This window comes from Lethenteron reissneri, chromosome 30 (assembly GCF_015708825.2).
Source record: "Lethenteron reissneri isolate LAM-NWPU_2019-01 chromosome 30, ASM1570882v1, whole genome shotgun sequence".
Lineage (NCBI taxonomy): Eukaryota > Metazoa > Chordata > Hyperoartia > Petromyzontiformes > Petromyzontidae > Lethenteron > Lethenteron reissneri.
In genome coordinates, this window is record NC_083808.1 from 6,052,020 (window position 1) to 6,076,562 (window position 24,543).

Consider the following 24,543-nt stretch of genomic DNA (forward strand, 5'->3'; position numbering starts at 1 on the left):
TTGTAAATGCAGACGAATTTAAACTTGCGTTCTCTGCACGCGCGTGCCTCTGACAGAAAATAAGCAACGAGCATAATGAAGAGCGCTCACTTATAGCGCTGCCCATCGTTGCTCCGAATAACAATCAACACCACCAATATGTATTTCAGTGGCAGCTGTCACTAGAGCTGCCGTATATTAAAATTAAAATATCTATAAAAAATAACTTTTGACTTGCAGCTGGAAGTACTGAAAGGATTCGTAATGGAATCCCTCTTTGCATTGTGATATTATAATTGCAGCTCAAGTCGTGGACGAGGTGCGTCTGAACAGAAAATGCCACTTAATCTGCAGGAATTATAAGGTCCTGCTGCGTGCATCAATGTGAAAAAGAAGCATCAGTGTGCGCGTATGGTTTGCCAGGCAAAGGTGGCACAAACATCCTTCAATTTGGCATCAGAGAGAGAGAGATGCAATTGAGGCTTTCAGGCAGCGCAGTCGGTTCTGCCCAAGATTGACGCTGTATTAAACCCAACTAAACCAGGGCACATGTCATAGGTATGGCCTCCCTACCTCCCTCTCTCTCTCTCTAAGAGCCATTACAGCTTCCAGGAACCCATCCCAAGGGCAGGCAATAACAGTGCCACAGCCAAAGGAAATACATTCACACATACCTAATGCAAACAACAAAAATGCAAAGCATTCTTATTTGCAGGCCAAAGTGCAAAAAAACCCAATTCACCATGTCCGCCACCACTACTGGCTTCTATTACATTGGCTGGTTATGTACGGTGCAAAAGAAGTTCAACATAAATATATATATATTCGTCTGTTGTGGATGGGCGGTGCAGTTGTTCGGCTAACTGCGCTGCAAATCCGGTGATCTAAGTTGTATTACTGGCCATGGCTGACATCAGTGACGAGTGATATCGTGAGAACCCCTCCGCACCATCACCACCTCTTCACAAACCTGCACTGACTAACGCCCATGACCGACAAGGCATGGGGAGGCCTTCACACAGTGAAATTACATTATAATCTTTTTCCTATTCTTGGTTCTTTCGGTAAAGTCACGTAGAAGGGAAATAATAAAATAATTTTTATATTTTTATTATTTCCCTTCTAGAAAATGAATCCCTGCAGTCACGAAAGCTTTAAATCTAAAAAAAAACGTATTACTAGTATTATGGCGAGGCAGTGTTCATTTCAGATAATCTAAATTAACCACAAACCGGAACTAGAAACTGGAATTAACGATTTATTTTCATGGATTGAAACCAAAAAGCTACTCTCTCCATGTCCGTTTGTCTCTCGGAATCTCAATTCGTCTCTCTGTAGCTCTGTCTCTCTGTAGCGCTGTCTCAGTAACTCGCAACACACAGAAATGTTTTTTTTTTGCGTTAGATCGCGTAAATATATAAATGTGTCGTTAAAACCCACCACCACCCGACACAGCCAACTAGTAAGGGTTGTCACGTAAACAGAACGTGCCAATTCGTCACTAGTACAGCACACCGGTGTGTTGGAGAGCCAAGCCACAACATTTTCAGTCCGAGTACGACGTTTCGTCAATAATTACAACTAGCTTCATCAGGTGACAGACAGATTTGTGGCGGGTTTTAATGACACATTTATATATCTAACCCCTAAAAAAAAAACCTCTATTACGGATGATATTGGTCGCGAAAGCCTATGTGTTAAAGACACAGAAATGTGTTTGAAGCAACTAAAACACATCTCTCTCTCTGCTTTGCAAATAGACATTGCACATTGGCAGTGTAGCAACATAAAGGCCTCCGATGTAATCTATATTGTAAAATGCAGCCTGTATTGTAAAATAGAATATGCAGGGGATCATTGTTTAGGCTACAGGGAAGATCTTCGTTTTGCAAAATTTGTTGTTGATATTTTTTGAGCTAATATGCAAATTCAAAGTGATTAAAACCTGTTTTTTTTTGCAGATGGTTGACTATAAGTTAAAGTTCTGTGACCATTTTGAACGGATGGAACAATAATCAGTTCAGTTGGTTTGGGGGTAACCTGAACCATAGCCAAAAAAATTAACCCATAAAAACAAAGTTTTTCACTATAAATCCTTTATATGCGTGGCGGCTAGAGTCCTCTCGTTTTCTGGCTTGAGATGGCTGCCACCTATGGGTCAGATGATTGCCTGCCACCATTAAGCAATTGGTAATTAAATATAATTAATTTTTTCCTAAAAAGTGTAAAATTTTGGGAAAATTTTTTTTCACGAAAATAAATTGTCATGCACAACGAGTCTGTGTGCAAAATGTCAGCTCGATTGGATCACGGGAAGTGGGTTAAAAAACGACCGAAAGATTTGCACGGTCGTAAGCGCGCAAGCGTGCAAGCAAGCAAGTGAACTTAATAAAAAGGATTTAAAAAATTTACCCGTAAAAACAAAGTTTTTCACTATAAATCCTTTATATGCGTGGCGGCTAAAGTCCTCTCGTCCTCTGGCTTGAGATGGCTGCCACCTATTGGTCAGATGATTGCCTGCCACCATTAAGCAATTGGTAATTAAATATAATTCATTTTTTCCTAAAAAGTGTAAAATTTTGGGAAAAAAAATTTCTACGAAAATAAATTGTCGCGCACAACGAGTCTGTGTGCAAAATGTCAGCTCGATTGGATCACGGGAAGTGGGTTAAAAAACGACCGAAAGATTTGCACGGTCGTAAGCACGCAAGCAAGCAAGTGAACTTAATATAAAGGATTTAAAAAATGTATCGATAAACTCACCGGTGAGTGATACATGTGGCGAGTTTTTTTCTCTCTGGCTGGTGTTCATGCAACACTGCCAATGTTTTTTTCCTTATGGGTGCTGCGGTGGCGAGGTGATAACTACCTCGCCTGGTATGCAGGAGGTTGTGGGTTTGATCCCGACCCTGACGCCTGCTGTATATTTGAAGTTTGCATTTTCTCCCCGTGGTCATGTTGATTTTCCTCCGGGTCCTCCAGTTTTTCCCTCCACATTTAGAATCTACATGCGAATTAAACGTATTTGGCTGCTATACATTTACACGTGATAAGTAACTTTGTTGAGCTATCATTTTTGTCCAGATCGCTTCTACAAAAGAGCTACATAACTCCGTGGGCCTTATCTGGCAAAAAAAAAGCTGCACCATAAAAATATTGAACGCGCCCCAAGTGAGTTTCCGATGTGGAATGTGTCACTGCTAGGTTACAGAAAAGATTCTGGTCACTCCCCTCCTCCCCCACCAAAAAAAACTTTCTTAAACGTTTTCTCTGGTTGTGGGACATCTGACAGCTAAAGGTATATGAAAGGTCTTTATTTTAAAAAATCTATGTTTTATACTCAACAGAAGTGCAGGAGGAAATGTACAATACACGTGTAATATTAATACATATTATGCGTGAGCAATTAAAACATTTTTTTGTTTAAGTTCAGGCTGAATTTTAAACACAATTGTCACCTAAAATAATTATTGGACGTATTCAACGATACGTTTGTGCTATATTAGCAATGATATGAATTTAAACTAAGTTAAATATTTATTTGGCTCATGCGCATGCACGTACATGAATACAAGCATTGGCGCATTTGAGTCTCCAATTAAAACTTAACTTTGTGTGTCTGGCTCCATGTCTGCCTTGCCCCGAAAAAGCTTAGACACGTCTGCAAGGAATATAGCAGCATCCACCCATTTGCTCAACCCTATTCAAACACCATTTTATTCAAAGAACCAGATCAGAAATCGAAACATTGTCCATGCTAATATAGTTCAAGAAGTTAATTCAAGGCTATTGACACTATAGAATCTGCGCTGAGAAACCCTATATTAGCGGGTCTTCTGACAAAAACAATTATTTTTACTTGTTATTAACAGGTTTCCGCGTGTAATCAGGCTACGCAATGGTTTGGATTGATGAATTGGTGGATTTCTACGGGATGGAGGCACCGTATTCACATCAACGTGGCCTTGCTAGCGGCGTATAATGTGAATGAAAAGGCACAAGCAAGAAATACTGTGGCTGTCAGTCAGCAGAGCTAAAAAACCGAGGTCCGCGATCTTGCCTACTGGTAATTCATAGCGCCTGTCCAGATTAAGACAGATCATCGGTCTTTTGGCAAGGCTTCATTAACTGCCTGCCCTGCATATGGAGGTGAAGGGCCTCCATATTCCACACGGCGTTATGGTAATTAAAACGTAACCTCAAATGTCGTGTATTTACTGAAACCGCTTATTCTCTAAGCCGCTGTTTATAGATCCTTCCCAGCCTGAGTAGGTCACCTTTGGTCCTGCCCAGCTTCGAAACCATCTATTCCACAGACGCCAAGGCAGGGAATGCACCCGTGAGCATGTACCACCGTGGAGAGTCGATGAAACAGGATCGAGTACGGGTGCGAGGAGGATTGTTACATTACAGGATTACGAGAGATGGCGACAGTTTGGCGGCGGCCTTCAATGCTGCAGTGAATTGCTCGGGGTTGATGCTAATTTCATTGTCGCATCACGTCACCTTTGTCACCTCATCACGTGAGGTCTTTCAATCTGGACCCCTTCACCAACGTCAGACTTTCTTCATCACCCCACCCACTCAGTGACGCATGATATTCACAGATTTAACAAGTAGTGCGTTCCTGTTTTCCAAGGTAGTTTACGATAACGTGCAAGGAAATGTTGTCTCAACACCATTACTCTGTGGTTTAATTTGTTGAATTCTCGTCCTACATTTTAATTATTTAATTGGTTTCAATGTACAGTATAGGCGATTGTGAAGCAATGTATTGCTTATATAACTGGGAGCATCAATATTTTTTACAGATATATTTACATGTAAATTTTACACATGGATAAATAAATAAATAAACACTGCAGATCAGCTGCACATTATTTTGGCTCACTTTTTAAAAGCCTCAATTGTTGTTTAGAATGTATTTTTGAGGAATGCATTGATGTTCTCGTTATGAATGAAATCACACAAAATTCATAATAAATCGGTTATTGAAAAATGCTAAGATTATAATTGAAACCGTATTGATTTTTTTAGTAAATTGTAGATTTCGTTCTAAAAAATACCTTTAGTATGCCGTATGCTTCAGTAAAATTATATATTTTGCTATTATTGCTTTGGTTTTTTTAATCTCCCAATGCTGTATTAATATTAAAATGAAGCTGCAAGGTTGGTTCTCTTATTATAGCTTAACAGTGACTATACAGCCTCTGTAGGGCTCTAGATATGCTCCTGTATACATGGCCACTGACATGCCTGCAGTGAGAAAATGACACATTTTAGGTGCATAATGCGACAAACCTGCCACTCCAAAATGGTTCGATTAAACTTAGAAGACAATGCTCACGAGACCTATAAATTAGCCGCTAAAATTCACTAAACTTAATTTTACAGCTCAATTTAATTTCCACTGGAGGATAAAATGGCCATCGCAACATTGCGTCAGTCATCGGGGGCTGTTTGATCTCCGTCACTATGCTGGTGCTGCTCGGTGTGAGTTGGTGAAGTGGCAGGGGAGGGGGAGGAACGACCGGTTCAGATGTGACGTGCCACTGACGTTAGCCGTGGCTGAGAATCAAACATTTTGCAGGCGTCACAGCAAACCATCTCTCTCCCATGATAATAATAATTTAAAAAATTACGACAAATCTAAAAAAGATTGGAAGGATGTGTGATCATATATGGCACTGTAATTGAAAGTAACATGTTTTAAAAATGCAATGAAACTTTTTGCAAATAATTGTAAAACTCTAGAGTAAATACATAATATATATTCTGGTATAATTCAAGTAGCATTGTTGTATGTTTTAGCTGTGGGAAGTGACATTGCGGTGACATATTATGCTTTTTCAACATGTTGACGTTTATTATTGATCTTATTTATTCCTCTACAATGGCAGGTCAAACCTTGTTGCAACTTATTATTATTGTTTTAAATTAAAACCTCCACAAATAAATCGGTGGTATTTCAAGCAGCGTTCATTTGGTAAAGAAAATAAGTAACAAAAATTGTTGTCAACAGTAAAAAAAAAGTCAACAGTGAGTATGATTAGTAGAAAATCATGATCCATGACAATAACTACAAATACCCACGAGAAACCCAAGCATAACAATGATGAGATCAAAAATAATGAGTCTGATTGAAGATGCAGATGAAAGTAATTTTGCGGTGTATTTAGAGACTGCAGTGCACCGATGAATACCAAACTTTGTGATTGACTAGATCGGTGTAAATAAACACGATTTACTGGGTTCACTCATTGGCTGACGTGGTGATATTGGGGTAGACAAAATTGCACGCCTCCTCACTCCGACCAACATTTCACGACGAAGAGTGGATCACGATTTATGGCTGCTACACGCGCGTAAGAGAACGACTATGTGACATCCACAGACTATGACTGGACTCAAATCCCCCAAATTGTCCTCGCCTATACGAAGACTGTGACCAGAATATACAATGCTGACTAAATTATGAACTGGTTTCTCGCCACGTTCATACCGTGTGCCGAGAATCCTTTCATTTTGTCCCCTTGATAATGAAAAGGAAACATGCCAATGTGCCTACAGAAGAAATGCTCAAACCTGTACACATTGCACAAAGAAGCAACGAGAGACGCCTGCTCAGACTCACACAGAGAGACAGAAAAGAAACACGTGGACAAGGGAACAAATGGAAATTAGAAGCATCGTATCGACCGGCAAGGAAGTGAGTGAGCTCTGACCATGAGAACGGTCACCATGAATATGGAGACCGGACTCAAAGGCAGAAGAGGTGAGATGGGTGAAGGTGTTGTAGCACCGTGAGGGGTTGGCGATGGTGTGGGGAGGGCCTTCATCTGACAGTGGATATAATATAATAATTTACATTTTGTAAGGGGCATTTCATCCAAGGATCCCAATGCGCCACCGTGTATGGAAAGCAGGAAATAAGACAGAGCCAGCAGCGTAAACGACCACAACTATTTGGAAAAGGACAATTTAAAGAGGTGAGTTTTCAGGGCAGCTTTAAATAGCTCTAAAGATTTTGATTGTCTAATTGTCAGAGGCAATGGTCCTGGAGCTGCACAGAAAAAGCTCGATGTATGATCTACATCAGCAGCCAAGATCATGGCTGCTGCTGCTGTTGATGGTGAATGGAAGGAAACTCATCTTCTTGGTTCTTTCGGTAAAGTCACGTAGAAGGGAAGTAATAAAATAATACAAATAAAACATAATAAAATAATAATTATGTTTTATTAAACATAATAAAATAATAATTATGTTTTATTTTTATTATTTTATTACTTCCCTTCTACGTGACTTTACCGAAAGAACCAAGAAGATGAATCCCTGCCGTCACGAAAGATTTAAATCGAAATGGAAGGAAACTGTAGTAAAAAATATAACTGCTGGCTGAATTTAATTGATTGGCCGTGTCGGGTGGTGGAGGGTTGCGACACATTTATAATAACGCGATCTAACCCAAAACAAACCTTCATTATGAATAATACTGGTCGCGAAAGCCTACGTGTTAAACTGAATTTAACTTTCGATTTAAAGCTATCGTGATTGCAGGGATTCATCTTCTTGGTTTTTTCGGTAAAGTCACGTAGAAGGGAAATAATGAAATAATAAAATAATAAAAATTAAACATAATAATTCTCACGACAGGTCTGTCGGAAAGACAGCGTCATTCAGACGCTGTCTTTCCGACAGACCTGTTCTTCACCTGAGGACGGCTGCTTGCGTTGTGGCCGAAACGTCGTGAGAATTATTTTATTATGTTTTATTTTTATTATTTTATTATTTCCCTTCTACGTGACTTTACTGAATTTAACTGGCATGAAAAACACCGATGAAAATGACACACTAGTTATCATCAGCTAGCATCACTTGACTATCCCCTTATAACCCTTTATACTTTTGCTACACAGCATTCGGCCCTCATCAAACACTAACCCAGGGCTTTAACACCCATCTCGGACCACGGCCTCAAAACTCCAAGAAGCGCCGTTGCAGATTTGCAAATGGAAGACCGAATGCTGTAGTTTACCTTAACACTCAACATATTCAACACAACAAACACAGTATTCATATATTATTGAGCGCAGGCTGCACGATCCTTGTCCTCGTAGTCCTTGCCTGCAATCCAGCAACTTGCAGGCTGACTCACAGATCATGCATAAATGAGTCGTGAATCACCGGTTCTATCAAGGGCCGTGATATCCATAAAACATCTGCCTGCTAACTAACATGATTCCTTTGAAGGCAGCAGCATAGCAAGAATGTTTAATAATAATTAATTACATCTGTAATGCAGCTGCATCCCAATGCGCTGTCTATGGAAAGCAGGAAATAAACAAAATCAGGGTAAAAGGCTAGGACTCGGCAGTAAAGGCCAATTTAAAGCGGTTAGTATTCAAGACAGACTTAAAAGGCTTTACTGACTCTGATCATTCTTATTACCTTAGGAAATGCATTCCCTAGTCTGGGAGCTGCACTGGCAAAAGCCGCTCACCCCGGGAAATTAGCCTTCACCTCAGATTCCTTAGAGGAAGGCGATCCAAAGGTTTCGGGGAGCTCGTTGGAGCGTAAACAGAGATCGTCCCTGCAGATATTGGTGGGGCTAACCCATTGAAAGCCGTGTAGATCAGCCGCAGGATTAGATACAGGATCTCTGTGCTGAGTTTCAGAGTCCTCCGGGCTCACTGGCTTCATCACCCAAGCCTATAAACAAACGTCTTTCATTTTAAATAGAAATCACAATAATAACACGTGACCTTTCATCTTCTTGGTTCTTTCGGTAAAGTCACGTAGAAGGGAAATAATAAAATAATAGAAATAAAACATAATAAAATAATTCTCACGACGTTTCGGCCACAACGCAAGCAGCCGTCCTCAGGTGAAGAACAGGTCTGTCGAGGCGACAGCGTCTGAATGACTCATTCATTAATCATGAATCATTAATTAATCATGAATCAATCATTCAGACGCTGTCTCCCCGACAGATCTGGTCTTCACCTGAGGACGGCTGCTTGCGTTGTGGCCGAAACGTCGTGAGAATTATTTTATTATGTTTTATTTCTATTATTTTATTATTTCCCTTCTACGTGACTTTACCGAAAGAACCAAGAAGATGAATCCCTGCAGTCACGAAAGCTTTAAATCGAAATTTAACACGTGACCTATTTTTTTTGACAAAAGATGTAAACAAGCACTTGTTAGAAACTCGTAAAAAAAAAGACCAATTCAATGGCTCTTATACCCTGTAGAAATCTCTCGAGTATTTAAGTAACGGGCAGAATTCTTTATTGGAATAGCCACAGCGCTAATGTCACAGATGACTACGCGTGGATGAAAATCATGGGCGCTGGCACGGCCCAGCGGTGGCGCGTTCGCCGCTTTTTGCAGAGGGATCACAATTCGAATTCGGGAGGCCGCTCTGGTTAATACTGCGAGAGTATTAACCACAAAGGAATACGACGCATCGTCTGCTTCGAAGTGGACGTTAACGATCCCGTGATGTCATTCGCAAGAGAAGGCCGCTTATGTGCCGGCCTCATGGTCCAAATATTGACGAATAAATAAAGAAATGACCCGCGGATTACTCAGTTGAAAAACGTACAGAGCAATCATTGCCTGCTACTGCGAAAACTTTGTATGACCCTCCTGAAAGACAGACTCAATGAGACTTCCCGGGGTAAATAAATTTAAGCTTATCTTTTTTCTCTCTCTCTGGTTTTTTTGTTTTCTCTCTCTGCCTGTGTCCTCTCTTTGGAATTTTCACACTTAAATTCTAACTTAGCAATCTTTGAAATACGTAATCAACCGGGCTATGCGTTAATTGTGTGTTGACCGACTGTCTGTGTTGCATTACATTACATTTCGATATTTTACTAGGTTATTTAATTTTAGTGTGTCTTTCTCCTAATTTTCAAGCTTGCGTACCGTACCACGTCGTTGTCCACTCATTGACATGCTAATTTTTTCTCTGCCCCCTCCCTCTCTCCGCCCCCGCCCCCTCTCTATATTTAAGGCCCCGTCACAGAGACGACCTCTCTCTTTGTGCCAATACGTGTTCTTTCTCTGTGTATCTTTATGATGTCTGTCTGCTTATATGTCTGTCTATAGTTTTATGGTTAGATTTTTGTTGCTATTGCTTTTATACCTGATGATGATTGCTTGTGTTGCAATCGAAACATCGTAGTATGCTATTATTTAATTTATTATTTTATCTTTGTACGTGACTTTACCGAAAGAACCAAAGAATAATTCCTGCAGTCACGAAAGCTCCAAAATTAAGATTAAAGAAATGTAGTCACAATGGTGTGTAATAAAATAATAATGAAAATAATCAATGGACCCAAGCTGCAGAAGTCATGCTGGTGAGAAACTCGTGGCAGAATCTGCGTGCTCTGTTGGACTGACATTTCACATCGCGCGGGAAATTCTTTGCTATCTGGATGAACTTTTCTGATCGCGCCCATGGAATGACATGCATGGATGTTAGCGACAAGAGCAGTGTTGAAAAAGCCAAGGAGATTATCGCGTGCTCCTGTGTTTTTTCGTCACCGCACAAGAGTTTCTGATTGTTAGAAACAATGTCCGATAAATAAATGTACCATACTCTGCAATGGCTTTATTATGCCACATAATGTACGCATATGCTGGCACACTGCTAAGTGTTAACAGGAACGTTTATTTAAATGAACGGTGATATATGTACATGCAGTTTCTTTGTTGCTTTCTCCTTGAACGTGATTGTTCGATTTTAGCCTTGTTGTCCTTGACACATTTGACTTGCATCCCACTGGGATATTTGCACACAGCGTTGTTGTACGGTGATTTTTCTGCAATATTTTGCTGTCTTTTCTTGGATTTTCTGTTTGCACATAGTCACTTTAAGATGTTTTCTTGTTCATGTTTTTGTTTATGTTTGTTGCGGTTGCACCCGATTCAAGAGCCGAATTGCTCACAGGGCTATACCTAATAAATGAACTTTGAACATTTAGTTTCATTCATTATTGCAATATTGCTTTCACTCCGGCAAGCTAGGTTAATCCTGGTCTCTTGAGTTCTCACCTGGAAAAGTAAATTAAACTAAACTAACTTCACATATGGAGTGCTTATAAAAATAAACATTGACGCAAGATGCCCTGCTTTTTTCACTAACACTAAAGTTCCATGCAACTCGTGGATTAATTCCACCAAATAATTTGCACCACCACCACCACCACGAACAAACAACAACAACAATATTTCATAGTAAAAAAAAAGCCATGCAGATAAATAACAAACTTACCAGGCAGCTCTGCTGCTGCTGAAACAGCTGGTAGGACGTTTTCCCATCCTCGCCCGTGGGACTCAGAGGCTTGGGATCTGACATTGAGCGCTGCATGGGCTTGGTCATGCGCAGGCTCTGTAGGTGCTGCGGCGGCGGAGTCACGGAGCCGGACGCTTTGGCCGAGCGATCGTAGGGGGACACCGGAGAGTCCAGCATCTTCCCCGACGTGAGCGGCGAGATGGGCGAGTGCAGCACCTGCGGAGATTTAGGCGGCGAGCGCGACATCGGAGTGGCCGTTCCCGTCTGCAGGTGGGACGAGTAGCCTAAGGGCTTCAGGCCGCCCGTTGGCTGGGGGTCCGCTTCGTGCTGCCGCTGGTCACACTCCGTGTCCGTCTGGCAGGCGAGGCTCTCCCCGTGGAATGTTTCTTCGGTGGCCGAAATGTCGGACATGGTCGGGTAGCCCGAGGCCGAACGGGACCTCTGCGATGGGGTGATGACCGTGTCGTCGATCTCGGTCTGAACGGAGCAATTGGAGGTCATCTGAATGCCGATGCTGGCCATGTGCTTGGTTTTCTTTTTGAAATGTTCAGCCTCGACGCCTCCTTCATATTTCGGAAGCCTCGGGCGCCTCCTCCGTGACGAGTAATCCCAATCGTCCATGTCCTCATCGTCCGTCTGGACGCTGGTGTCCACGCTCCTGGAGGTTCTCTTTCGGCGGCCGCCGTACCACTGGCCCTCTTCATCCTCTTCGTCGGTCTGCACGCCGCTGTCCACGATCCTCTGAGGCCTGTACCTCCCGTCTTGCGATTGCTTTTCGTACTGAGCGGGCAGGCGAGGCATGGACTGCTCTTTGCGGAGGATGTCTCCTTTTCTGAGGCCCATGTCTTTGAGGGACATGTCAGAGACCGAGCTCACCATGGTGCGATGCATGTCGAGGGTAGACATACCTTCCTGTGCAAACCTAAAGGTGCCCTGCTGATTCTTAGCCTCTGGGCCGAGCAGCCGAATTGGCTCCTGCGAAACAAACTGTTGGCCGAGTCCCTCCTGCCAGAACTGCCCATCGGCAGCAGAGGAAACTTCCGTGACGGCGATTTCGTACGGGTAGCTGTACCCCTGACCCTGCTGGTGCTGCTGTTCCTCAAGCTGCTGCTGCAGCCGCTGCTGCAGCTGGTGTATCTGCTGCGCGAGCTGCTCCTGCTGCATGATGAAGTGCGCCTGCCTCTCGTCGTGCTGCTGCTGCTGGTACAGCTGCTGCCGCATGCTCTGCAGCTCCTCGAGCTCCAGCTGCATGAGGCGCCGCTCCTCCTCGCTCCGCCTCTGCATCTCCAAGCGCTCGCGTTCGAGCTCCTCCAGCTGCTTCAGCGTGTCCATCTCCAGCATGTGGCCGTGCTGCAGCTTCAGTCTGTCCTGCTGCTGCTGCTTCGCTCGCTCCTCGTCCCCTTGCCACATCGCCTGGCCGCCCAGTGTCCCGTCCGTCAGCAGAGACTGCCGCTCGGCCGCGATTGAGGTCAGGACGGAGGAGGATGAACCCGGGGGCATGGAGACGGCGCTGGCGCCTTCCGCGATCATCTGCTGGATTGGCAGCAGGGTCGACCCGCCAGTAAACACCGCAGTCACTCCCGATGTGTAAACGTCTCCCTGAAGTTGGTCGCGTATAGAGCTCGGCTGGGTGGTAATAGGTAGAGTGGCCGGGATGGGAGTTTGCACTGTGGAATAAATTACTCCGTCCGTTGACCTCCACATGCTTGAATATTGAGTCCACACTTGCTGAGTGGTGGAGGACAAGGCGCTGGCAGTCACTTCTTGACTCCCTGCTGTCACGTACGAGAAGAGGCTGCTCTGCTCCATCACCCCGCCTGGCAAAAGATGTAACGGCAATTACGTTATGAGAATAGGTGTTGCCCTTTCTGGCAACAAAACAGGTGTTAAGATGTTAAAACACCAAATAGAAACCTTTTGCAGGGAGACATGCCTGCATTAACCGCACGTACTTGTGGTGAACATGCAAACAAGAAAAACGCTTCTGGTAATATATGCATTGTCTTTGAAACTGATTGGTCCACACAAGAGACAGCTTTCTTTAGAGCCCAGTCTCAAGCAGTGTTAGACCAGAGAACTCCAATAGGCGAACAGCACAAAGACAATGTCACAATCAGGGCATTTATAGCTCGGGGTGAGCAGCTACAATTCGGGATAATTTTTCGTTTGTTGTCCCCCCCCCCTCCCGGACCTCTGATTAGCGCAGTTGGCTATGTACAGTGCGAAAGAAGTTCAATGTACAGTAGAACCCCTCTTAACGACCATCCCATGTTAACGACTCATCGCTTAACGATGGGCCTCCATAGAGCCCAATGTGTAGTGTATAGTAGTGTATAGTGTAGTGTATAGTGTAGTGTATAGTGTAGTGCAGGGGTCGGGAACCTTTTTGACTGGGAGAGCCATAAAAGCCAAATATTTCTAAATATATTGCATTGAGAGCCATATAGTATTTTTAACGTATAATAAATTAAATATGTATTACTTTTAATGCGACTTCTGGTGCTGCATGGTTTTGCTGATGGCCTTGTAGTCTGGTTCGTACGTGGTGAGGTTGAGCTTCATGCAGGCGTGACCCGTGAAATTTATCTTCAAAACTAATTTCTGTTTACTTTAAAATGACACAGTATTATTAAGCAATATCAGTTCCAAACTGATTTTGTATTTTTTTTATCAACTCAAAATTGTCTGGGAGCCATATGCCGTCACCAGAAGAGCCATATATGGCTCGCGAGCCATAGGTGCCCGACCGCTGGTGTAGTGTATAGTAGTGTAGTGCCTCCATAGAGCCCAATGTGTAGTGTATAGTAGTCTATAGTGTAGTGTATAGTAGTGTAGTGTATAGTAGAGTAGTATATAGTAGTGTATAGTGTAGTGTATAGTAGTGTAGTGCCTCCATAGAGCCCAATGTGATCGCTTACCGACCATTCCCCTGTTAACGACGAGCTTACGACGAGTTTGTGACCACCAATTTCGGCCAATCGGCGAGCTCCAAAGTGGTCTGACCAGGCCTCGGCCAATCGGCGACGTCCATTCATGAGCGTTGGGACATTTTTTACATTCAGTGTCTGCTACGTTTTGAAGTGGAAACATCCACTCGCTTAACGACGAAATCACTTGACTGGTTTCGTGGAACCAATTACCGTCGTTAAGAGGGGTTCTACTGTATATAAACGTTAACAGTGGCACTAATCGCCACCAATGCATCTGTGCTCATTCCAATTGATCACTGGCTATGGTCTATCCACTGCTGCATGAAGACCTTCCTCATGTCATCACCATCCCACATGGTCCCGTGATGCTACAATCCATCTCGCAAGCGAGCAGATCTCATCGCTCCATCTCCGCAGTGGTTTGACCTCTCCCCCTTTGTCTCCCGTTCATGATGGCTAGCTTGTGAAGTCGCGGGTGTTATTTCACATCAACACTTTGGTCAGCTGTGATAGAATACATAAAAACCACAGTGGTGAGGCATCCAAATGGACTAAATTCCATTCAATTATCAGAGTACCCTACCCACGAACGAGTGTGTTTCTAATCCATGGTAAAAATTTCTTGCAACTCACTCTCTGATGGCTGCGAACGAATATTCTGAGGTTGATGATTTAAGTGCCTGAGGATGTTCACCGAAAGCACACAGAATGATCTCCGGTTGTGATGAAGCCAAGGGATCACACTTAATGCAGTGTTCTCACCCCGGTGAGGCTTCACACATCCTGTCAAAAGTGACAGCAAAGCTGCTGATCTTTTCAAGAGCACGTTTAATAAGTCCGGTGAGGGGTTTAACAGAGGAGTCAGTGATCTCTTTGGTTTTTATTCCATTTATCTGAGAGATTTCAATGCCACCTGCTTGCTCTCCTTTCTCTGCTTGCCTCGCTTGGTACCTCCCCATCCCTCGTGTGTATGCATGCACTCTATATCGCGACCATAACCTTTGTTATAAATGTACATTGTTGTTATTGTTGTCATTCATTGCCAACATTAATTGGTCATGAAAACAGCGGATTTCGAAGTCGATTTAATGTATTGTACGTCTACGCACGTTAAAAAGTGTAAACTTTCACCAGTTTGTTTGCGCGTGCGTCGTAAATTGTAGCATAATTATACCGTGTTGGGTACAGAGCTCGGGGAAATTTGTGGCTAAATATGGGTTCATTCAAGTGTGAACAAAGTTGCATTTTTACACAATACTCAATTGTGCCTGATACATATTGCTCAACATGAGTTTCAAAGCGGGGTTTTGCTTATTAACATCCCCAATGCGTAAACATTCAACAAGCGGTCAAATTCACTTAGGACACTTGGATTAATATATGTACATTGATTGATTATTAATTTTTTAAAGAAAACATATCTCACGTAAAATCCCCGCAATACAATTGATACTCACTTGTCATCTCTCGCGCGGAAAGGGCTGCGGCGATATCTGCCGGCACGTGCTGATCGATTGCGGCCTCGCTCCGGTATGACAGCGGGCCCCCCGCTGTGTCCGTCAAGCCGGCGTCGGAGGTGGACGCTCGCACGTGCCCGTACTCAGCGGACGCTCGCGACCTCACGTCGACGTAATCGTCGTCCCCGTAGCCGACGACTCCGGCGTCGACCAGGCTCCGCCCCGCGACGGCCACGTCAGGAGACGTCTTCGGCGGAGACGGAGCACACATGCCCACGAAGGGGATGTTGTACACGACATCGCAGCACACCGCTCGGCGGCTCCCCTGCGTCAGATCGACGGGCCTCGACTCGTCCACCAAAACCGACGTGGGGCTCGACTCCGTGTCGCCCAGGGACACGATGACGCCGAACGACTTGGGCTTGCTAAGGTCGACCGCGGCCTCGCAGGTCGACGGCTCCGGTGGGAGCGTCTTGGGCGCATCCTCCGTCGTCTTCGTCGCGATTTTCACCGGCTGCTGCGAGATCGTCAAGTTAACCGGGCCCTCGGACATGGGCTCCTCGTGGGCCGCGTAAGCAGCGTCCCCCATGGGCGTAAAGTGGTGGAGAGCCAATACTGGGTGAGCCAGGTCAAGTGGCTCATCTGTGAGGTCTTTCGCAGGCTCCTTTTGCCTTGCCTTCGATTCCGACTGCTCCAAAGGGGCGGCAGTTGCATCCGTTGTCGCAAGGTTCATAATTTCGGGCTGTATGACCGTCTGTAACTTTTGGACAATTTGTCCACTCTGCTCCGACTGCATTCTGCTCTGCAATGCTGCTACTGTAAAATCTAGGCCATGGTCGGTCATTACGATAGCGGGGGGAGACATTTCTTTTTTCATGGTCAGATCCATCACGTTGCTGCTGCTGCTGCTTACGACAGCTATTTCTCCTGATGTGACAATAGCAGCGCTTTCACTCACAGGAGTGGGTAACCGTGTCTCTAAAGTTACATAAGGTCCTTTGAGTTCACCACAGGGGCCAGAGAGAGGTGCAAAATCAACGTTCTGGGCTATGGTGACGGTCGTGGTGGTGGCTGTTTGTGCGAAGCAAATCAACGGCTCCGCAGGTGCCACGGGCTCCAGCTCCTCTTGCATGGCCGAATCCATGCTCAGTGACTTTGGCATGAGCTCTGGGGGTGTCGCTTGTGTCAGTTTCACATCAGGAACGCTCGGCGACCTCGACATTTTGCTCGACGTCGTTGACGTCAGCAGCGCTGGAGACGTGTACACTTCTTTGCCCGTCGGGCTGTCGTCCGAGGGCAGAGTGATGACCACATATGACTCCTGAGCCAGAGAATACCTCTTTGGCGACCTGGGAGATACAGGGGAGGTAACCGGCGATGATGACCGGCTGCCAGGTCCGGATGTCACCACAACTTGATGGGTTTCCAACTGATGCTCGTAGCTTTTGCTCAGCTTTGCAGTGTGCGGCGAGGGTGTAGGTTTCGGCGCCACGGGAGGTGGCAGAGGTTTGGATGTGACGAGACTCACGGGGAAGTGTGTTGGCTTTGGTGCAACTTGAGGGCGTGTCGAGGCTGTAGTTGTCGTTACAGTTTGTGTGACCGTGGTGTCAGAGGTGATTAGCGGTGCTGACGAAGCGGCAGTGGAAGTTGTCGATACGGAAACCGTGGTGGTCACCACACTTGGTGCAGTGGGTTCAACTGGAGGAACTTTGGTCAGTTCTTTCTTCAAAAGCATCATAGGTTTGCGTGGCGGTGGTGGTGGTGGTGGTGGTGGCGGTGGTGGCGGAGGTGGCGGTGGCGGTGGTGGTGGTGATGGAGGTGGCATCTGATAGTCTGGTTCCTGTGTGGTGCCTCTAAAGTAGGAGAACACCTTCGAGGTGAAGTATGTCATTCCTGTGGTCGTGTCGTGTTTATCGTCAGGTGCGTTCGTAACCGGTGGCAGAGCAGGCTCCTGCTGGGATGCACTGGGCTCTGCTGAAGCTGTCACTACGGTAGGTGACAGCACGACTGGTTCGGAAACAGCAGCAGCAGCTTCATTCGGAGAAACTTCAGAAACGAAGGAGTCTTTTGAATGTGCTGCTTGTACATCGGTATACACTGGGAGAGCAGCATCATCAGCAAGCTTCACCAATACCGCATCATGCACAGCGCTGGCTGCTGTTGTTCCAAGCACGGGTTCCGCAGTGGGAGTCTCATATATTTGCGAATCGGTGGGTACATTTGTTTTTGTGTCTACATACGAGATGGATAAATCAATTTCGGGCAGTTCTATTATTTTTTCTCCGGCACTAATTGCTATCTCCTCCTGACGGCATGGCTCAGCGAGTTCTGAATATTCGTCGTTCATAGGGACGTCAGGAATTTCGTCTATCATTTCCGAAATGAAGTCATCTCGTGACGAAGCGAAGACAAAGTCAACCATCGAAGCGTCATCTGCGGGTGCTGCCGAAACCGACGTGCCGTTTGCGTCCACCGAAGCAAGAACAGCGCCTGCCAAAAACGAATCCATCCCAAAGGATCCACTTCCAAATTCCACAGGTTCCACGAAGGGAGACGAGGAGTCTTCAGTCACGTTCCCTTCGGCAGCCGCTGTTATCACTACGCCGTCGGTGATCGCCACCGTTTCAGGAGGTTGAACCAACTCATCGTCCACAAACTCGCCATCACTGGGCAGATCCGAATCATCTTCTGGTGTGAAATGCTGCGTTATCGTCACATCCGGCACTGAGAACAGGGGTGATGGCAACATGGGACTGAAGTCGTACGAAGCCAACGGGTCGGAGTCGCCGGTTGCCAGCGAGCTGAAATCGGCCGCAATGTCTGTGAAGGCGCTCTCCGTGGATGTCTCCACAGCAGTTGCAGCAAACACGGATATGTCGTCGCTGCTGATATCGTCGCTGCTGATCTCGGGATACGTGATGCCCACGGAGGCGTCCGAGAGATGCTGAGTGGGGCTCGTGCCCGGAGTCAGGATTACGTTATGCTTTCGGAGGAGCTCCTCGTAGGCTGCGTCTGCGTCCAGAAGTTGTTCCGAGCCAGAGAAGGACATGTCCGTGGGCGGAGGTGGCAGAGGTTCGGCAAAAGCGTAAATGTCGTCCGGAGTGTACATCGGTTGCTCTGTGTCCAACCTGCCCACCGGTTCCATATACATGACATCCTCGTACGCGGACGCAGTGGCTGACTCGTCTGTCGTAAATGTTAGAAGTTCGGTTTGGGACTCTAGTATGGTTGCATATGGCAAGTCATCAAACACAGTGGCCTCGTGCCTGTAGAAACTATATTGTTCATCGTCAAAATCTTGACTCTCTTTTGAAGCAGGTTCTGACGCGTGGCTCCCGTGCATTTGGGCATTTCTCATCATTTCGTCATACACCTCATCCGCTGTCTTTAGCTCTTCATGTTCAGCCACTGAAATGTCGTCATCTAAAATGTCTTTGTCTTCTTCCTGGGATTGCGCCAGTCTGGAATATGAAGGAAATGTGAACCCGTCGCCGGTCGGCAGATCATATTCCCGCTGAAGCTCCATTATTTTCGCCGCCTGGACCTCAAAGCTTTCCGGATCCGACTCGAGGCTCGGGGAATACTCCGAGCAAGAAGACCGATGCATCTCCTCCATTTCGGCTGCCTGTCGGAGCTCCTCTGTGGGGGACGCGTCTTCGATGGGAGACAGGTTACTGGGCGATGTCTTCGAGTGCCTCCTCTGGGCGCGCAGCTCCTCCTTATCACGCTTCGACTTCCTGCCTGAACTCTTCCTCTGCTGCAGCTCCAGCTCGCGCAGCTTCTCCTGCTCTCTCAGTTGATCCTCCTCCTCCCTCAGCTCCTCCTCCTCCGAAGAGTCCTCGATCGTCGGCAGCAGCGGCCCGCTCGACCTGTGCCGAGTCTTGCGGTGTTGCTTCGGGTCGTCGAGCGCCCGCCTCCGGCTGGGACTGCTGTCGCTGTCGTCTTCCAGGGACGAGACGGAGCTCGGAGAGGTGCCCGGCGTGAAGTTGGTGGCCGCCTGCGCGCTGGACGAGCCCTCCCCTCGCGACCTGTCCTCGGGCGAGTCCGTGAGGCTCTCCATCTCGAGCTCAGGCTCGTCGTAAAACACGCTGTTCTCGTACCCCTGCTCCCCCTGCTCCTCGGCGACGTACTTATGAGGAAGTGAACTTTTCAGGTCGATTGTCTTAAAGCGCCGCAGACCGCCCGTCACTATGGAGACATCTTCCTCGTTATCCTGACTCTTTGACTCTCTAAATTTGCTTTCGGGGCTGTCGTCAAACATTTCGTCATCCTCGTGCCATGAATGTCGTCGCGACGCCTCCTCCTCCTCCAGTTCCTCGTAATGAATTTCTTCATAGCTCGAACTTTCTTTTCTAAGCAACTGCTTCTGCTTGGTTTTGTCTTTTGTCTGTGCTTTGTCCTGCTCCTGCTGCTGTTCCTGCTGCTGTTCCTGCTGCTGCTGCTGTTGCTGCTGCTCCTCCGGTTGCTGCTGCTCCTGCGGTTGCTGCTGCTCCTGCTGCTGCCGTTGCTGGTGGTGGTCTTCCTTGGTCTTGGCCTTTTTCAGCCGCCTCTTGAACATGTCCTCCTCCTCGTCGTCGTCGTCGTCACCGTCGGAGCCCGACGCCTCTTCATCCGCGCTCATCCCGATGATCTGCTGTCGGATGAATTCCTCGTCGTCCAGCGAGCAGGGGCTGTCGCTGCGATCCCTCTGCCCCTCCTCGCTGCTGGGCGACCCCAGGCTGATGAGCTGCTTCCGGTGCCGAAGGGGCGACGGCGTGCTGCCACCGCTGTCCTCCATGGAGTCCCGTCGCCGGTGCTTGGCCGACGCCTCGTCCAGGGACTCGATGCCACCTCCACGCCGCGCGTCGGGAACGACCTTCGCTGCGCCCTCTTCATTGATCGCATCTTCGTCCTCCTCCTGGATGTCCTCCAGATCCTCCTCATCCGAGCTGTAGGCCTCTGGCGTGACGGTGAGCATCTTTGGCCGCTGCTTCTTCTCTCGATCCTTTTCTTCGAATAATCCGTAAGGATCTTTCTTTCCCGCCTGCTCCTCACCCTCCAAGTCGATCGGGTTGGCCTCCAAAAGCGACCGGACCGTGCTTTCCAATTTCTCCAGTTCCGACGGGCTGGCGGGACTTTCCTGTGCAGAGATAGGCTTCTCTTCCTTCTTATCATCACGATCTGCAGCCACTTCTCCATCTTTTAAGGGAATGACAAGGAAAGCCTTTTCCTCCACAGTCTCGGGTTCGTCTTTAAGTATTGCTTTCTGCAAGACAAAAAAAAAAACATTTAGAAAGAAATTGGTTATAATATTCGTAATAGATACTATATTCTGCCATAAGCTTTTATATGATGAATGGCAGTGTTGGTACCAACATCAAGTTGCGTTTCATATTTTGCCAGCTGCAGGAATAGAAATCAATAGCAAAAAACGTAAAAAAAATACTATAACTAGATGATATTGAGTTTTTGATAAATCAAAAAGGTTTATATTCTCTTTTGTAAATTTCTGATTTCTACCACAGCAGATTTATGTTATACCAATTATGACCTAAAATATGCAATGTTTAGTATGTCATGACAGCCACCGTGGATTATTTGCAGCCATCTTGGACTTTGTTATACATGGACAATATCTTATGAAATGTTGGCCTTGTCGGAGACACGTTACTCAAGATTCATTTAGTAAACCTTTGTTCATATGATGCAGGATTAAAGTGTGATACAGATATCAATGGGACGCTGCCATGGTGTAATTGGTCACCAGAGTGGACTTAAGAGTCGAGAGGTTTCCGGTTTGATTCTTTCGCGGCAGTCGAAAGGATTGTGCAAGATTTTCAAGTCCGCCCACCTGTGTCCACCCAGACGTATAAATGGGTACATGACGGTCAACCAACAGGTCGTACGCGGTGGGGTAAAGTGTGGCTACTCATACAAGACATCTGGCCAATGGTGGAGGAGTAGGCCAAAACGCTTCAGAGGGAGTGCTCTCATGAGCTGTCTCAGGTGAAGGATCTTCCACCAGCAGTGACGTGAGCAAGCATAGAGCTGGACATTTATCTTTTATAATTAGAAGTAAATTTTGTGACTGATAAAAAAAAACATTTCGGAAAACCAATCTAAAGCAAAAATATCTCCACAAAAACACTGGAATATTCTTACGTAGGAGTCTGCACTAAAAGGCTATGTGCGAGTGAAACGTTTAAGCATGATGGGTTTGCCCTCATGACAAGTCACCGCATTGAAAATTGGGTCAGACACGTTAAAGACATGCGCGAGTGGAATCCCTCAAATAAAAATTACTCGTTTCTGATAAAAACATAATGAGGGTCGAAAGACCCGGTTATATGATTCATGGTAACTACAAGCCCTATTTAAAAATGGGATATTTTATGGAAAGGCTCGAAACGCTTATCGGAATACTGTAATAACATATTTCTTTCTTCGAAAAAGTAATAACTTATTTGCCTTATATGAAGTTTAATGATGGCAATGTTAACAAAAGTGATGCATGCATCTGGCCAGTGTCAAAAATGCACGGAGCCTCTAAACACTGAAATTTTAAATACAAATGCGCTGCGGTCAAATACTGTATATCATACATATTCATGGAATGGAATCAAATATCACCTCTGGTTAAATGTTTTCCACTTTATGCACGATCGGTTTTGTTAAAGGTAATTTGTACACTGCATATTTCCATTCTTTGAGCTGTAAATATTTGTACGTTTTTATCATTAAATATCTCCAGACGTGTCATATTATATATATTTGATTACATATAAATTCTGACATGATTGTACACCACATAAGTACCATGTTGAATTTGAATTCTTCTAAATCTGTGCTATATTTGAGTACAAAACATTGATTAAACAGAAAGCATTTGTGGTCATTTCAATTACCTATAATTGTATTCTCTCCACATATGACTATAATTAATTTTACATTAGGCGATTTTATCAAGACATCCCTACTATGCTCTCCATTTGTAATACAAAAGCTATTGAATAATATTACAATTGAAAGCTGTGTCGCAACAATTTACCACATTACTTATCTAACCTTCTTAAAAACACCAAATGTGTTACTGATGAATAGTGTTGAGTTGTTTAACCTTTGTAAATCCTGTTTGAAAACGTGTGGAACAAACGTTTGCAATTATAAACAAAAAATTACAAAATTATTAATATAATCATTAGACAAAGACATGAAGATAATGTATTGGTGCGCCAAGGCACAACTCAGAAGAGACTTTACCACATGTAACAAATCGGTGTGGCCTGTGTGGAAGAGAACATCCACTACAGGGCCTCTCTAGAGTTCGCTCTTAATGGAGGCCCCTTATGCCAGCAGTGGCACAAGCAAGCAATTGCAGGGCTGCACCTTTATCTTATATCCATGACTAAATATGATGAGAGTTTTTGTTGTTGGTTAACTTGCGCATGTATAAAAGAAATGTTGCACATTCGAATTAGTGAAACATCAAAAATTTTTTAACATGAAGGGTTTCGTGACCAATATTTTGCTTATGAGGTTTTTGTTTAGTTAGATCGTGTAAATATAAATGTGTCGTTAAACCCGCCACCACCTATCACAGCCAATAGTTTTACTCTGCAACACACCGGTGTGCTGAACTAATAACTACTTGGCATGTTTTGTTTAGGTGACAAACCTTATTTTCTACCTGCGTGACTTTACCGAAAGAACCAAAGAGTATGGATTCCTGCAGTCACGAAAGCTTCAAATCAAGATCTTGCCTCAACAATTCACTAGCTCACCTCTATCAGTGGTTCTCTCAGCTCCGTGTCCTCTGGCGCCTGCTGAAAGTGCAGATAGTCGGACGGTTCGGCTCTCTTGGACACCGTCTCCGGCCAGGGCACGTCAGGCTCCAGCCCTTGGCTAGGAGCCTCTTTGCGGTCGGCACGAGCTTCCTCAGCAAGCACTGGCCCACGGCCGACCTCAGCCCCTGGGCGTTCCACCGGTTGTCCTTCCGCCGCTTTTGCTTCGGTGGACGGCTGGTCTTTCAACGTGGGTCCTTCATCAGAAGCGTGATGCTCTCTCTCAAACATTTCATCTTTGAGCGAGGGTTGATGCTTTAATTGCGCCGGCTTGACCTCTGCCGCTGCCCGCTGTGGACTCTCCGTATCGCCGAGACGCCCTTTCTCTTCACCGTCCTTCGCTGAGCTCACACGGTCCTGCGGAGGCGAAGGTTGCACCTCATCTGTGCGTCCCGAGGAGCTCGCCGTGAGCAGCGGCTTCTCAGTTGGCTGAGGTTTTGGCAGGACCTGCTCTGCCCGGAGCTTGGCCGATGGCTTCTGTGCTACCGGTGGGGCTCCCTTCTGCTGGGGAAGCTCCTGGCTGGTCTTGGTGGATGGAGGAGGCCGTTTGGCTGGAACGTCTGGTGTCTCAAGGTCCACCAACTGCCCCGACAGGGCCCTCTGAGTCTGGCAGGTAAGGCACAGCCATTCCTTCTTCTGCAAAAGAACAACGAGAGGGATTACAACTAAATATCAGCATTCATATATTGTATTCGGAATCACATTAATTTGACTTTGATAAACAAATAGTGATCTAGTTCACCTCTATAGCAGAAAAAACCTGTTATTTAAATGTATACAATATAATACACTTTGGATTTATAGTGTCTCAACATGACTTGCATCTTTAGGCTATTAAAGATAATTTACAGACCTTTGTTTATCCAATAACATGTCAGTCATGGGGGGTTGTTTGACCATACTTCACCACATTGGTCATTGAGGATTGGTGAAGGGACATGGCCAGGACTAGTTCAGACAGCACTGTTGATGTTCACCATGGCCATGATTTAAACTCAGGCAGCCAGGTTTATGGAGCACAGTGCACAAACCACCGCGCCAATAACTTGACA

The 24,543-nt window shown here is 45.6% G+C and overlaps 1 protein-coding gene across 5 annotated transcripts in view; it reads right to left on the bottom strand.

Annotated features, from left to right (window-relative positions):
• Positions 1-24,543, bottom strand: part of LOC133349454 (protein piccolo-like) — a 194,983-nt gene that overhangs the window by 94,853 nt on the left and 75,587 nt on the right. For all 5 annotated transcript variants that reach the window (XM_061562919.1, XM_061562922.1, XM_061562918.1 and 2 more), the window contains exons 4-6: positions 23,432-24,127; positions 15,672-20,916; positions 11,264-13,101 (exon numbers count right to left, since the gene is read on the bottom strand). In XM_061562919.1, the coding sequence (XP_061418903.1) occupies positions 11,264-13,101; positions 15,672-20,916; positions 23,432-24,127 (7,779 nt within the window). The remainder of the gene's footprint in view (positions 1-11,263; positions 13,102-15,671; positions 20,917-23,431; positions 24,128-24,543) is intronic.